This window comes from Rhinolophus hipposideros (assembly GCF_964194185.1).
Source record: "Rhinolophus hipposideros genome assembly, chromosome: 16".
Taxonomy (NCBI): Eukaryota; Metazoa; Chordata; class Mammalia; order Chiroptera; family Rhinolophidae; genus Rhinolophus; species Rhinolophus hipposideros.
In genome coordinates this window covers 60,243,523-60,256,045 of record NC_138062.1, presented here as the reverse complement: position 1 = coordinate 60,256,045, position 12,523 = coordinate 60,243,523, and the positions used below count along the sequence as shown (strand labels likewise).

General features: G+C 63.4%; 1 protein-coding gene across 2 annotated transcripts; it reads right to left on the bottom strand.

Moving 5' to 3' along the window:
- On the bottom strand, positions 1-11,050 carry KLF16 (KLF transcription factor 16). 2 transcript variants are annotated; one of them, XM_081077117.1, is made up of 2 exons: positions 10,465-11,050; positions 1-2,269 (listed from the first exon to the last, which is right to left on the bottom strand). In XM_081077117.1, exons 1-2 carry the CDS (start codon positions 10,907-10,909, stop codon positions 1,968-1,970), a joined length of 747 nt encoding a protein of 248 aa, XP_080933243.1. In that variant the 5' UTR covers positions 10,910-11,050; the 3' UTR covers positions 1-1,967. The 2 variants fall into 2 exon arrangements, with proteins under 2 accessions (XP_080933243.1, XP_080933244.1); XM_081077118.1 differs by lacking the exon at positions 1-2,269 and adding an exon at positions 8,074-10,054.
- Positions 11,051-12,523: the final 1,473 nt, after the last annotated feature.

Here is a 12,523-nt window from a genome sequence, read left to right as displayed (position 1 = left end):
GGGGGGTAGAAAAGGGCTTGTTTAATTAAATACAAGGATGAGGCCAGGCAAGGCAGGGAGGAGGGCACCTCCCCAAAGCACGAGTCCCTACCCTTAAGAGGTGACAGCTAAGTGGCTGGAACCAGGTCCCAATTAACCACCGGCCCCTTGGGGCATAAGGGTGCAGGTCTCTCCAGGCCCCTGGAGAGGAGCCAGACAGGGTTCTCAGCCGCCAGAGCCCTGGGCCCAGCACACCACCTCCGATCGACAGGCACCCGCCAGGCCTGCGACGACCAAGGGGATGTCCACACCGACACAGATGAACGGGCCCGCCCCCTTCTGCCCCCACAGACAAGGCACCTCACCACCTCTGAGAGGAAGGATTGACGGCAGATGGACCAGGCCTGCAAAGACCGGCCCAGGGACGGGACCCAAAGACCCTCCCCAGCCCAACTCCAAAAGGGCTTCCCACCCCCTCCCCAGGAGCCCAGGCACCTGTCCCTGGATCCTGCCAGGCTGGGTCTGGGTCTGAGTCCACTACACCACCACCCGAGCCACCCAGGCCCCAATCAGGAGGCTCTGGAACACACGGGGATGTCACAAACCTGCATCCAGTGGTGGTGGAATAGGCCCTTTAGGGTCTAGAGTCACGGAGCCTGGGTCCCCTCCCACTTCAGGGCAGGGGTCCTCAGTTTCTGTCCAAAATGAAATCCAATGGACTCCACCAGGAGAGGGCACGGCACTCACTCCCCACCTTAAATTCGGATCATGTGGACCCACACCCCACAACCCCTGAGGACAACGGACCACCTACAGGCCCGTATCAAGAAAGGGATTGGCGCCTGAAAAAATATTCTACCCGGTCCAAAAAAAACGAGCTATTCCCCAGAGGTGGGGGCCAGTCCTCCTGCCTCTGGTCTGCGTGTGCAGGACGTCAATCACCGGTCCGGACCACCCAGGGGGGCATGCAGAGCCAGGGGCAGGATGGAGCCAGAGCTCCCACCTCCCCCTGCAGGCTGCAGAGAGGTGTATTTCGCCCAGTGGCTGTCTGGTCCCTAAGGGAAGGGAATGATTGTCACGTGATGCTGCGGAAAGACAGACGTCAGGGACCCTACCCCTGCAGGAGAAGGTCTGGCGCCAGCCTCCCTGCACCATCTTTCTCACTCACACACCCACCCAAGGGGGCTGCGCGGTCCCCCAGCCAGCAGACAGGAAAATAAATAAGCCAGCATTCATTACATCCCAATATCGCACCCCCCCAAAGTGAGTCAAACGCTCTTTGGAAGAACCCTAGTTCCTCTCCCTCCCTCCCCCATCTCAGAAGCAAAAACCTAGACCTTACCGAAACCCTCCCACTCCTCTCCTGCCCCCACGGCTGTGGGGCCTAGGAGTCCTTCCGTGGGCGGGCAGTGGGGCAGAACCCACGGACACCTGAGATCGATTACCCGAATGGGGGCGGCTGGGCCACACCCCGTTTCCCTGAACATCTCCAATGGCTTTCGGTGGGGTAAGGGGCCAGGACAGGTGGGAATGGGGACAGGCGGGCCCTCAGGCACCCCTGGTTCCTCTATGGCTCTTTGTACACTTCATCCCAACCTAGAGAGAGAGGCCTGGAGGCCGAGTTCAAGCACTGGGGAGGGGTTGCCTTTCCCGGGCTGCCCCCTACCAAGGCCCACACACCCCCCCAAAGCAAGGAAGTGGCGAATGGGGGAGGACACCTGCAGGCGACCCACCTGGAGTCCCAGTTGAACAGATGGGAAGAGTTACCAGTCATGGCTATTTACAGACATGGGCCCCAGCCACCCCTCCCAAGGGCCACGTCCAGGTGACCCCAGTCCAGTCTCAGACGCCCTCTTTGCTTTCTTGAGGGGGCAGGGGCATCTTAGGGCCCTCAGAGGAATGCTGGAAGGGGCCAGGCCGCCCTTAGTCTGTGCTCGCCCTGGAGAGCAGGCCTGTTGCTGGTGCTCCGAGCGGGGCTGGACTGGGCCCTACAGGCCAGCGGGGGCCGGGCTGGGCGCAGGGCTGGGCGCTGGGCTGCCAGCCAGGCTGCAGGGCAGCGAGTCGCTGGGCGAGGTGCTGCGAGCGCCGGGGCGCCGCAGCAGTTCCGGGCGGAAGCCGGGGTGGCGGCGTGCATGCTTGGTCAGGTGGTCGCTGCGGGTGAAGCGCTTGGAGCAGAGCGGGCAGGGAAAGCGCTTCTCCCCCGTGTGCGTCCGGTGGTGGCGGGCCAACTCGTCGGAGCGCGCAAACTTCTTGTCGCAGCCTGGCCAGTCGCAGGCAAAGGGGCGCTCGCCTGGACGGAGGAGGCAGAGGAGAAACAGCAGTGGTCAGTGGGGCGGAGATTGGGGGACAGGGAGAGGGGGTGTCCCATTAGATACCAATGCATCCCAGGCACTTGTCACACACACACACACACACACACACACACACACCCCTCGTTCTAGAGGCTGGATTCTGCGTGTGAATTTAAAACATGTACATGCACAAAAATAAACGAACCCCTGCTCATTTCAGGAATCCCTAATGAATATTGCCCTTCATTTCCTAGGAATGTGTATTAATTACACAACAGTGAGCACTTTTTGTTGGTTAAAGTACAATCAACAAAAGCTGGGTTCTGCCCAGCGGCCTCCCCATACACACGCCCACCTGGACGGCACTACCCCGGTGACGAGGGTTTCCTAGAGTATTCGCCACACAGATGTGAACGCTGGGTTTTTGGAGGGGCTTCTCCTCCTGCAAATGGACCATGCCGTCCCCAACCTCAAAACACTCCTTTCTCCCCCTCCTTTAGGGCATTCGGGGCCTCTCTGCGACCCATTAAACCCTCTCCTTTTGGAAATGACTACCTGGGGCGCAAAGTGGAGGGCACAATCTGGGCAGTTTCCCGTGCTCCAGCCCTCCCTGCTGACCCCTGTGGCCCCTCTGTAACCAGAGAGACATGTGAAAGACCGCCCGAGCCACCTGCAGCCCCACAGAATTAGGTATAGCACGGCCCCACTGGCCCAATAAGGCGTGGGAAGAACGCAACACCTCCGGGAAGGGGCGGGGCGCAGAGGCCTCTGCCGCTGGACTTGCCCCGCCCCCGCAGAACAGAAGGAACTGCCCCGCCCTCGGCGCCCCCCCCAGGCCGCCAGCCTGCAACTTCCTTCGCAGACCCCTCCCATCGCCCAGACCGGCCTCGCCCATCCTGCCCCGCGAGCTTCCGCCGTGCCTGCCCCCCCCCATCCCTACTACTCCCCACGCTGTCTGGGGTCTCTGCCCGGAACCGTGCTGTGCGCCGCCCGACCCCCAGGTTCTCCCCAGCGCCAAGGGCTCCACCCTTAGATTTGGCCCACCCGCGACCCCCGCCATGCCCAGGCCAAAGGGGCCAGGCTTCCGGAGCTGGGACCGTAGAATCCCCGGGCGTTGTTCCTCAGGATGCCCAGGGGTTTTGAAGTGCGTGGATAGAATGTGGACACGCGTGCTGGGTCACCCACGCGCGTGTGCAATGCCCCTCGTGGCACTAGATGGAGGCCCGTAGAAAGGGAGACGGACGGAGTGGAGAAGGGGCCCACACCGGGGTCAGTGTGTCTCCTCGTGGGTTACACACTGGGAGGCCCACTCCGGAACACTTCAGTGACTGGGACAGGCCCTGTTTCAAGGAATATGCCCACCGGTAGGGGGTCAGGTAGTGGGGGAAACAGACAGACGGGAGCCCTCAGTAAGGGGTCAGATAAGACCCCCAAAAAAGGACCGATAGTGGGAGGTGCAGAGATGACCAAGAGCCAGTGGGAGTGGAGATGGGGGACCGCAGTGATGGGGGGGAACAGGGCCTGGATTCTCAGGGTGACCCGGTGACATTTCTGCTCTGAAAGCTGAAGAACTGCCCTAGAGAGAAGGCCTGGGGAGGAGGGGGGGAGATGTAGGCACCAGTCGACTCCAGAGGGACTCAACCCTCATCCAGGCCCAGGGAAGAGCTGGGTGAAAACCTGCCCTCTCCCACCCTCCTTGCCAGTCAGAGATCAAAACCCAACAGCCCCCCAGGTTTCTTGTGGGGCACCTGTCAGTCATGCTCACAGCTGGAGGCGGGTAGGCCCAGGAGGCTCTGAGCCCAGGTGTCCGGGAAGGAGCACTGGTGCCACCTTCCCCAGGGGGTCACAGGCCACAACGATGCTGCTGCTGCGCGGGGAGCAACTGTCCCCAAGACCATAGGCAGCCCTCAATCCCTGAGGCTGCATCCTTCACGCCCTCTGCCTCCCCCAAACAATCCAGAAGGCAGGGTCAGCAGCAGTTGGGGGAGTGGTCGCCACGAGGATGTCCTCTCCATAATCAGGGGGCTCGAAACAACCCCAGAAGGGACTCCAACCCCACTCCGACAGCGACCACTTGGGTTCTGACAGCTCCTGAAGGCCGCAGGCTGGGGGAGGGAAATATGATTATTGGGGCTGCTGGCTTTCGACCAGACCCGGGACCTAGGACAGCGAGGCCCCCTCCCCCCAAGGGGGCATGCAATCTTGTCGCCATCTTGCAGGAGCAGGAAGGAGAGCAGAAGGGAGGGGGCATCGCGCTGTTAGTGTGCCCTGCAGTCGGCTTACTTCCCCATTTAGGGTGGCGGGCTAGTCCCCGCCGCTCCCCCTCCGCCCCGCAGTTACACTTTGAAAAGAGCAGGTTACCAGAGCGGCGCTGGGGCAGGACACACGCAGCCGGGAACACAGCTGCCGCACGTAGCTGGCGGCGGCGGGGACATCCGCAGCCTCGGCCCGCCTTGCTCACGTGGTCCTGCTCCCGCTGGGGTTGGGGTCAACTCGCCATCACGAACGCCTATCAGCCCCTCCCCACACCCTGTGGCTGGGGGAGCGCGTGTGGGTGGCGGGTACCCGTGTGCGCAGATTCCAGCCCCCACAAGGTTGAGCAAGTGCCTGCAACATGCCAGGCCCTGCCACCCTCTCAGTCCACTGACTGGCCAGGAGGGGGGTAACATTTGGGGGCGCAGGGCGTGCCCGGGCCCCAGATGCAACCATCCGGCTGCTCCAGGGCGGCCGACTAGGCTGGAACTGGCGCTGGGGTGCACGCGGTGGGCGGCGCGGTGGGCGGGGCCGCAGTGGACTTGACCCTGTGACTTGGGCGGGGCCGGGGCTAACTCGGGACAACGGGCATGGCGCCACGCACCGTCAAAAAATGGAGGCCAGGAGACCTCGTAGAGGCGAACCTGTACCGTGTGCCAGGCCAAGCCTAGCCTGCTTAGCCTTCACAAAGAAGAGTGCCCCACCTCCCTGGGCTGGGGCAGGGGCCAAGGGCCGTGGGTCTGACAGCTAAGCTTCACCATGACCTTCTGAGGTTATCCCTAGCAGTAGGGAGGGAAGTATGGCAGGCAGCAGGCCCTGGCACAAATGCCCACCTACCCGGTGGACTGCTTGGGTGGGGGAGGGGCACAGGTAAGGGAACATCCCAGGAGAGCTGAAGGTTAGGGCTGCAGACTAGGGGGCGGGGTGCAAGGGTTCAGGGGGCTTCCCAAAGGAGATGGTCCCTGAGCAGGTGGTGAAGAACTCAAAAGACAGTTTTGAAGACAACAGGAAGGATATTGATGGTTATGAAGGGCAGGGCTGGGGGGGGGGGTCCTCTGTTGTTGACCACCCTGGTAGCTTTACAAAGGCCAGTGTGTGGGAGGGTCATCTGCTCTGTGATCTTAAATACCCCCTGGGATCTGCTCCCCAAAAACTCAAGGCTTACCACCCACCACCCTCCCTGTCCCCCCACTCTTCCTGTAGGTGTCCCCTTTCAACCACTCTGCTGTTACCACCAAAAATTGAGGCAGGCATGTCCCCAGGGCCATCTCAATCCCTCACCTCCCCACGTGGTACCTGGCAGCAAATCTGGTCAGCGTCCCCCTTTAAAATATCTCCAGACCCTACTCTGGCTCCAGTCCCCAGCTCACACCTGAACTGGTCCAGTAGTCGTCCATTAGCTGCTGCCTGGGCTGCCCAGTCTTCGCCCTGTTCCACGCCCGCCGAGAGCTGCCCCTGGCTCAGAGTCAAAACTGGAGTCTTAACCTTGGCCCCTCGCTCTCCCACCCACCCCCAGGCTTTTCTTCAGCCCCACCAGCCACTCACATACCTGCTGCCTGGAACCTCTCCCTGGTCAATTCTGTCCCTTCTCTGCTTAGTATCACTCCTCAGAGTGGTCTCTCCTTACACAGCTGGTGTCCCCACCCTCCACTGGCCCCCATCCTGGCGTTTACACCCTGGTGCTCAGCATATCCTGGGTGTGATACTGCCCCTCCCACCTGACTGTGAAGCCGAGGGCACCCACCTGGCATGACTTGGGTGCTTGACACATCTCTGGAAAGAGTCTACAGGCCCAGAGACTGAAGCTCAGGTTTCTGGCTCAGCAGCAGCTATCTTCTTTACGCAACCCCCCCCACAGGTAGGAACTATGACTACCCCCATTTAAAAGGACAGCCATCTGCAGCCCCTCCCTCTTCCGTCCTCCCTCCTGGAGGATCCAGGCTGCCCCAGCTCACTTCCCACCCAGACTAACATCTTTGCCATGAATGGGGGGTGGGGTGGGGGGGCTCTTAGGGCCTGGGGTGAGGGGGCACAGCTCCCACAGGCCCCCAGACACGTGTGTTCCAGAGACCTGATGTTTTGGAAATAGCAATGAGGGAGGATGGCCCAGCCAGCCCCCTCCCTTCCTGGGAGGCTGGCTCCTCACCCGATATCATTTGCCCACTGCTGGGCCATCTGGGCTACCTTTATCAGGGAGCCTGGGTGGCGGGTGGTTATCAGCCTCTACAATGTTGGGGCACCCCCCCCAGGTAGGGCACAGGCACTTGCAGCCAGTTCCAGCTGCTCTCCATATCCTACCCACAGGAAGAGGCAGCTAGGTGGGGAGGCAGTCCCTGAGCAACCTGGCACACCTTGAGCCTGGCAATGTCCCTCTGACCCCCTCCACACCTGTCTCTTGAGCCCCACCTGACACTACGGCAGTTCCCAACTCTGATTGGGATGGGTAGCTACTTCCCCTCCAGACCTCAGTTTTCCCACCTGCCTCTCCTTCTGGGGGCCCCTTCAGCAGACTATCATCACCACCCTGACCCCTTGGGCTGCTGGATCAGAAAACTGGGGGTCACCCTAGCCTCCTCCATCCCATGTTCTGAGGCTTCTGCCTCCCACCTCTCCCCAACCCCTAATCCCTTCTCCATAAACCGCTTTGCCTCTACAAAGCCTGGCCTGTCTCCCAGCCTGCTCCCTACCCTGCCCTTGGGATTAAATGGAACCCTTCACCGCCTCTGCTCCCTCCCCACCTCACCTTAAAATCCATGCCCCAGGGCCACACCCCCTGCAGCCAAGGTGCTGTTCCCTCTCCAGGGACACACCCCTCCACGCCTCACCTGACCCCTGGGCTTCAGGTCTCTACTAAGAGGCCCCTTCCAGGAAGCCTTTTCCTCCATCAACCTCCTGCCCCCAAGGTTCCAGGGTCCCAGGGGACAGAGCTGGGTCATCCCGACAGTTGAGCACACAGTAGGTGCTCAACTAGTATTACTTGGACTTAAGTAGACAAGGTTTTAGAGTAAAACACAGGGTCTCAAGTAAGGGTAATCCTCTAGCCCTCCAGGGGACACTGGGCAATGTCAGGGGACAGCTATGGCTGTCATAACTAAAGGGAGCCCCTGGCATCGAGCAGGTGGGGGTCTGGGGAACTGAGGCCCCTCAAGGCACACATGGCTGACGGCGAGCTGGGCACTGGGGGCGCAGGCGGGGGAGCCATCTAGAGATGAGTGAGGCTGGGAGAGCGAGTAGACAGCCAGCCTCTCCTCCCGCCCCCGCCCCATCTCCCTGCTCTCCCTCGTATCCACGGCAACGGCATCAACATTTCTTTCAGCTTCCAAAGTCCTTGCCCACCCCACTCAGGAGAGCTCTTCGCTGGGCCAGGGGCTGCAGGCAGAGCAAGGAGGACCACAGGACAGCCCTCCTTGCTCTCTGTGCAGCTGGGTGGTCCTGTTAAAAGATCCCATGGGCTCCCCACCCCACTGCACCCAAGGAGCAGGGATGATAGGGACTCCAGTGCCTCAGTCTACTCATCTGTCAAACAAGCCTAGGTCAGGATTGGCATTGCCTTTGCAGAGAGAATAGTCCTCAGGCGGGGGTGGGGGGTGGGGGTGGGGGCAGCACTGCTCCCAAGGGCCCTCAGGAATGGCTCAGCTAGCATCTAATTATGCTTCTTGTCAGATCTGTCCCTACCCTTGGGACACCCAGGACAAGCATGACTTTCCCACCCTCAAAAAGAGCTTAACAGCAGCTGTCCCGTCCCCTGGGGGTCAGAAAAAGCAAAAGGCCTTTATACAGACCCCAGGCAGGCCTTTGTGGACCTGGGGGTCGGGGAGACACTGCACAAGCAATCATTAAGCACACAAGTGTCCAAAACCCTTGGGAAGCAACTGTGGTTGTCATAGGGGACCTGCCAGTGCGTCCAGGAGCTGTGCCCCACCAGGTCTCTGCACCAGTGTTATAAAGACAGGATATCCAGAATCACGGGTGCAGGACCCAGCAAGGTTAGCTCCTGCCCTCCCACCATCTGCCATCACCCCTGTGACACCTGACTTGGCCTCCTCGGCCTTAGTTCTCATTCAAAATGGGATGGCAATACTGATGTACTGGCCCCAACACGGAGTCCACAGACTTGGGGGGGGTGACCACAACTGCCCAGGGTGGGGGGCTACCGAGGCTCTGAAGGATCCCAGGACACCCGAAAGAAGTGTCCCTTGGTGGGAGGAGGCCTGGCCACCCGCTTCACTCCACCAGGGAAGTCTAACAGGGTCTGAAGAAAACCAAGCCAGGGCACTGGGGGTCCTCCCAAAGGCTCTCTCTCAGGAGCCACACCATCTAGAGAACAAACATCTCAGGCCAGAGGTTGGACTGGAGGAGGGGCAGAGTGAGGAATGAAACGGGGTCTCTCTGTTCCCTCTGTCGAGAATCTCCAACTCCGACCCTCCGTGCTGTTCAGATGGGCACACTCACCCCAAATGGGCCACACAACCCACCGCCCTGGGGAGGAGACTCCTCTCTGCCCTCCACAGGGGCACCAGGCCGTCTTCATGGACTCCCGAATGTCTTTGCCACAGACACGGGGACCCCACTACCTTTAACAGGAGATCATATCCAGTGACCACACAGAGAAGGATGGTGGCTCCGTGGAAGAAAATGTAAACCCTACCCCAAGTCCTGTGGCAGCAGTGCACACAGGTGGGCGGAGCCACCAGGCCCCAGGGTCAGTGACTGAGTGAGAAGTAGGAAGAGTGTAGAGGGCAGGAGGGCTGCCGCATATGAGGTGTCTGCCACAGCACTGAGGCCAAGCTGCTTTCTTGCACCCTCTCCACGTGTTCCCACAATAGGAGCGTGTCCACCTAGCTCCTGTTGCCCAATGTGACACCCAGTGACCCTCAGAGAAAAGCAGCCGTTTGTGCACCTTTTATACAGATGAGAATACAGACCCGGAGCAAGTAGGTCACACACCAAACAGTGGCAGAGACAAGTCACCAAATCTAAGGGCACCCTCACAGCCTGCTCCCAGACGCCCACCCGCGGAACAGATCAACACTTCCAACATTCAAACCCAGGCTGGCCACCAAAGTGCGGTCTCCTGTGCCCCAGACCATTCTCAGGGTGAAGGATGGAAACCTATGAGACCCACAGGGAGACAAGCGTAGGGGTGACAGAGTGAAAGAGTGACCTGCGCCCTCCTGCCTCCCGGTTCCCCTAGCTGCCCCACCCCACCCACAGCTGGGTTGTGAGAGGTGCCTGTCACAGAACCCTCCCCCTCAACCCCGCGCACCTTCCGGGCTCCCGCAGCAAGTGGGGGCAACCAACACGCTGGAAACATGGTGAGCACCTGACTCCCTCTCAAATCCCTCTTCCCCAGACTCAGGCCCCAAGCCGAAGTCCCGGCCCCGCCCTCCGCCTTATTAAAACACAGAGGAAACGTGTCGGGCACCCCCCCACGCTGGCCCCGCGCCAAGCTCTCCGCCGCCCTCTGGGGTGAATCCACGCGACTACCCGAGGCGGCGACGCGGCTCCTCCTCTCTCTACAGAAAAGGAAACTGAGGCAAAGCAAAAAAAAGAACGAGAACCTCAGAGCTGGATGCTCCAATCACGGTGCCCACCACCCAGATCCGAACGCAACAGAAAGTAAAAGAGAATGAGGCCACGGGGAGCAGGGACTGCCGGGGAGCCCGGATCCCACCCGTGGATCCCACCCGCGGCACCGCGAGCCCGAGCCCCAGCCGCTGCCGCCGCGCCCGCCCTCGGCGCGCCGCCCGACCGCGTGGCCGCCACGCCCCCTGCGCGCGCCCCACCCACCGAGACCCCACCCCCCGCGGTCGGCGCAGCGGCGGCGGCTCGGGCGCGCCCCCCTCCCCGCTCCCCACGCGCCACGCAGTTTCGGGGTCCCAGCGGGGGTGGGGACACGAGAGGCCGCCCACGCGCGGGCCCGGAGCACGGCCGGACTCACCTGTGTGCGTTCGCAGGTGCGATTTGAGGTGCGAGGACTTGTAGTACGCTTTGGCGCAGCCCGGGAAGGGACAGCGATGGCTCTTGGCGGCCGCGGGCGGGGCGCCGGAGGCGCGGCCGGAGGACGGGGACGAAGCGGCCGAAGAGGAGGAGGCGGGTGAGGCGCCCCCCGGGGCAGCGGCGGGCCCGCCGCGCAGGTCGGCCAGGATGCTGGCAGCCAGCAGGTGGGGTGCGGCGGCGGCGCCGGGGGCGACCCCAGGAGGTGGCGGAGGCGGCCCCGGTGGCCCAGGCGGGGAGGCCTCGCGGCGCGGCGCGCGCATTTCCAGGCCGGCGGCAGGGCCCGCGCCCTCGGGGCCCGGCCGCCCGCGGTGCACCACGGCGCCAGACGAGATGGCCATGAGCACGTTGGCGGCGAAGTAATCCACGCACGCCACAGCCGCCGACATACCGGGCAAGGGCGCGCGACGCGGGCAGAGCTGACGGAGCTGAGGCGGCGGGAGCGGTGCCCGTCCGGCCGGCGGCGGCTGCTTGAGTGCGGGAGGCGGAGGAGGAGGAGGCCGGCGCGCGCCGCCGCCGCCCGCGCTCGGCCCGCCCCGCCCCGCCTGACGCGCCCTGACGCACCGGAGCCCGCGGGGGCGGCCACGGCCCGCCCCGCCCGGAGGACGCCCCCTCGGGGCGCCGCGGCCACGCCCCCCGCCCGGCGCGCCCTCCACCTCGCCGCAAGCCGCTCGCGGTCGCCGGGGGCGGGGCCCGGGTGGGAGGAGCCGCCCCCCGGCGCGTCCCCTCCAGCCCTGAGCGCGCCTTCCCCACGCGGGGCGCCGGTAGCCCGCCCCTCACAGCGAGCCCCCTGCCCCTGCGGCGCGGCTCCCAGTCCCCTTCTCTGAGAACCCTTCTGTGCGCCCTGAAGCTCCGCCCTCTCCCTGAAACGGCTCTCCCTCCTCGGCACGCACCCCGCCCCCTCCCGGCAAGCTCCGCCCTCTCCGGGCGGCGACGGCCCCACCCCCTGCCGCCGCACCCCTCTGCGCGCGTCCCGCCCCTCACGGGCGCGCCCACCCCCCGCCGGGGCGCGCGGCCGGCGGAGCCCGCCCCTTCCCGGGGAGCTTCCTCCCGGACCCCCGCGCGCCCCCGTTTGCGATGGGGAAGGGCTCCGCACCCCACGTGGCCGGGGGGTGCGGAGGCGGCCAGCCCCGCCCCCCGGCCACGTGCGCGACCCTTCCCCCTCTCCTCCTCCCCGGCCTAGGTTCCTGCTGGACCGTGTGCATCTGCGTCCCCTCACCCTCTTCTGTGGGGAGTGCTCCTTGCCGCTCCAGGAGCTCGTGGGGCCTCCCTGGCCGAGGCACCGGGAGGGGTGAGGCACCTCGCCCCGCTGGATCGGGAGAGCCTACGTTCGTTCCTCTTTTTGCGTCTCATTCGGGAGTCACTCGTGCGCACCTAAGGTTGGGGAGGATCGGTGTCCGCTCGGGGAGGGCCAGGATGGGGGGGGGTCGGAAAAAGGAACCCATCAGGGTCTCAGAAGGCTGGGCTAGGGACGCCCTCGCGAGGCAGAGCAAGCCGGCCTTGTTGGAACACATGAGTCGGGGGCATCACTCCCCGGCGCTGGGCAGGGATCCTTGGGGTTCGGACCATGTAAGTGGGGTCTCTCCAAGTCCCCGAGGACGTGCAGGCCACGTTGTTTAATAGCGTCAAGGACACGGCGGACGCAGATAGCCAGGGTCCGCCAAACCCTCAGGCCCAAAGTAGTGGGTGCGCGGAAGGGGGCGACAGCACGGCCCTCTCCCTTGTGGTCACGCCCTAGCCCCTTCCTAGGCGGTCGGTAGGGGCTGTGCAGTGACCCCAGTGGCCTCCAGAGGGCAGACCTGCTTGGGCCTGAAGGCCTCCTAGCCCGGGTCCCAGTCTCTAATGCCTGCTTGCTTGGTCACTGGCTCTGAGCTGGGTGTGGACAGGGGCTGAGACCCTGTTCCCAGTCCCATCCCTATCTTTACTCCACCTGCAACCCCTGCTAATTGACCGGACCAGGCTTGGCCCCTTTGCCCCCAGGTTGGTCACTGTCCCCTCAGTCC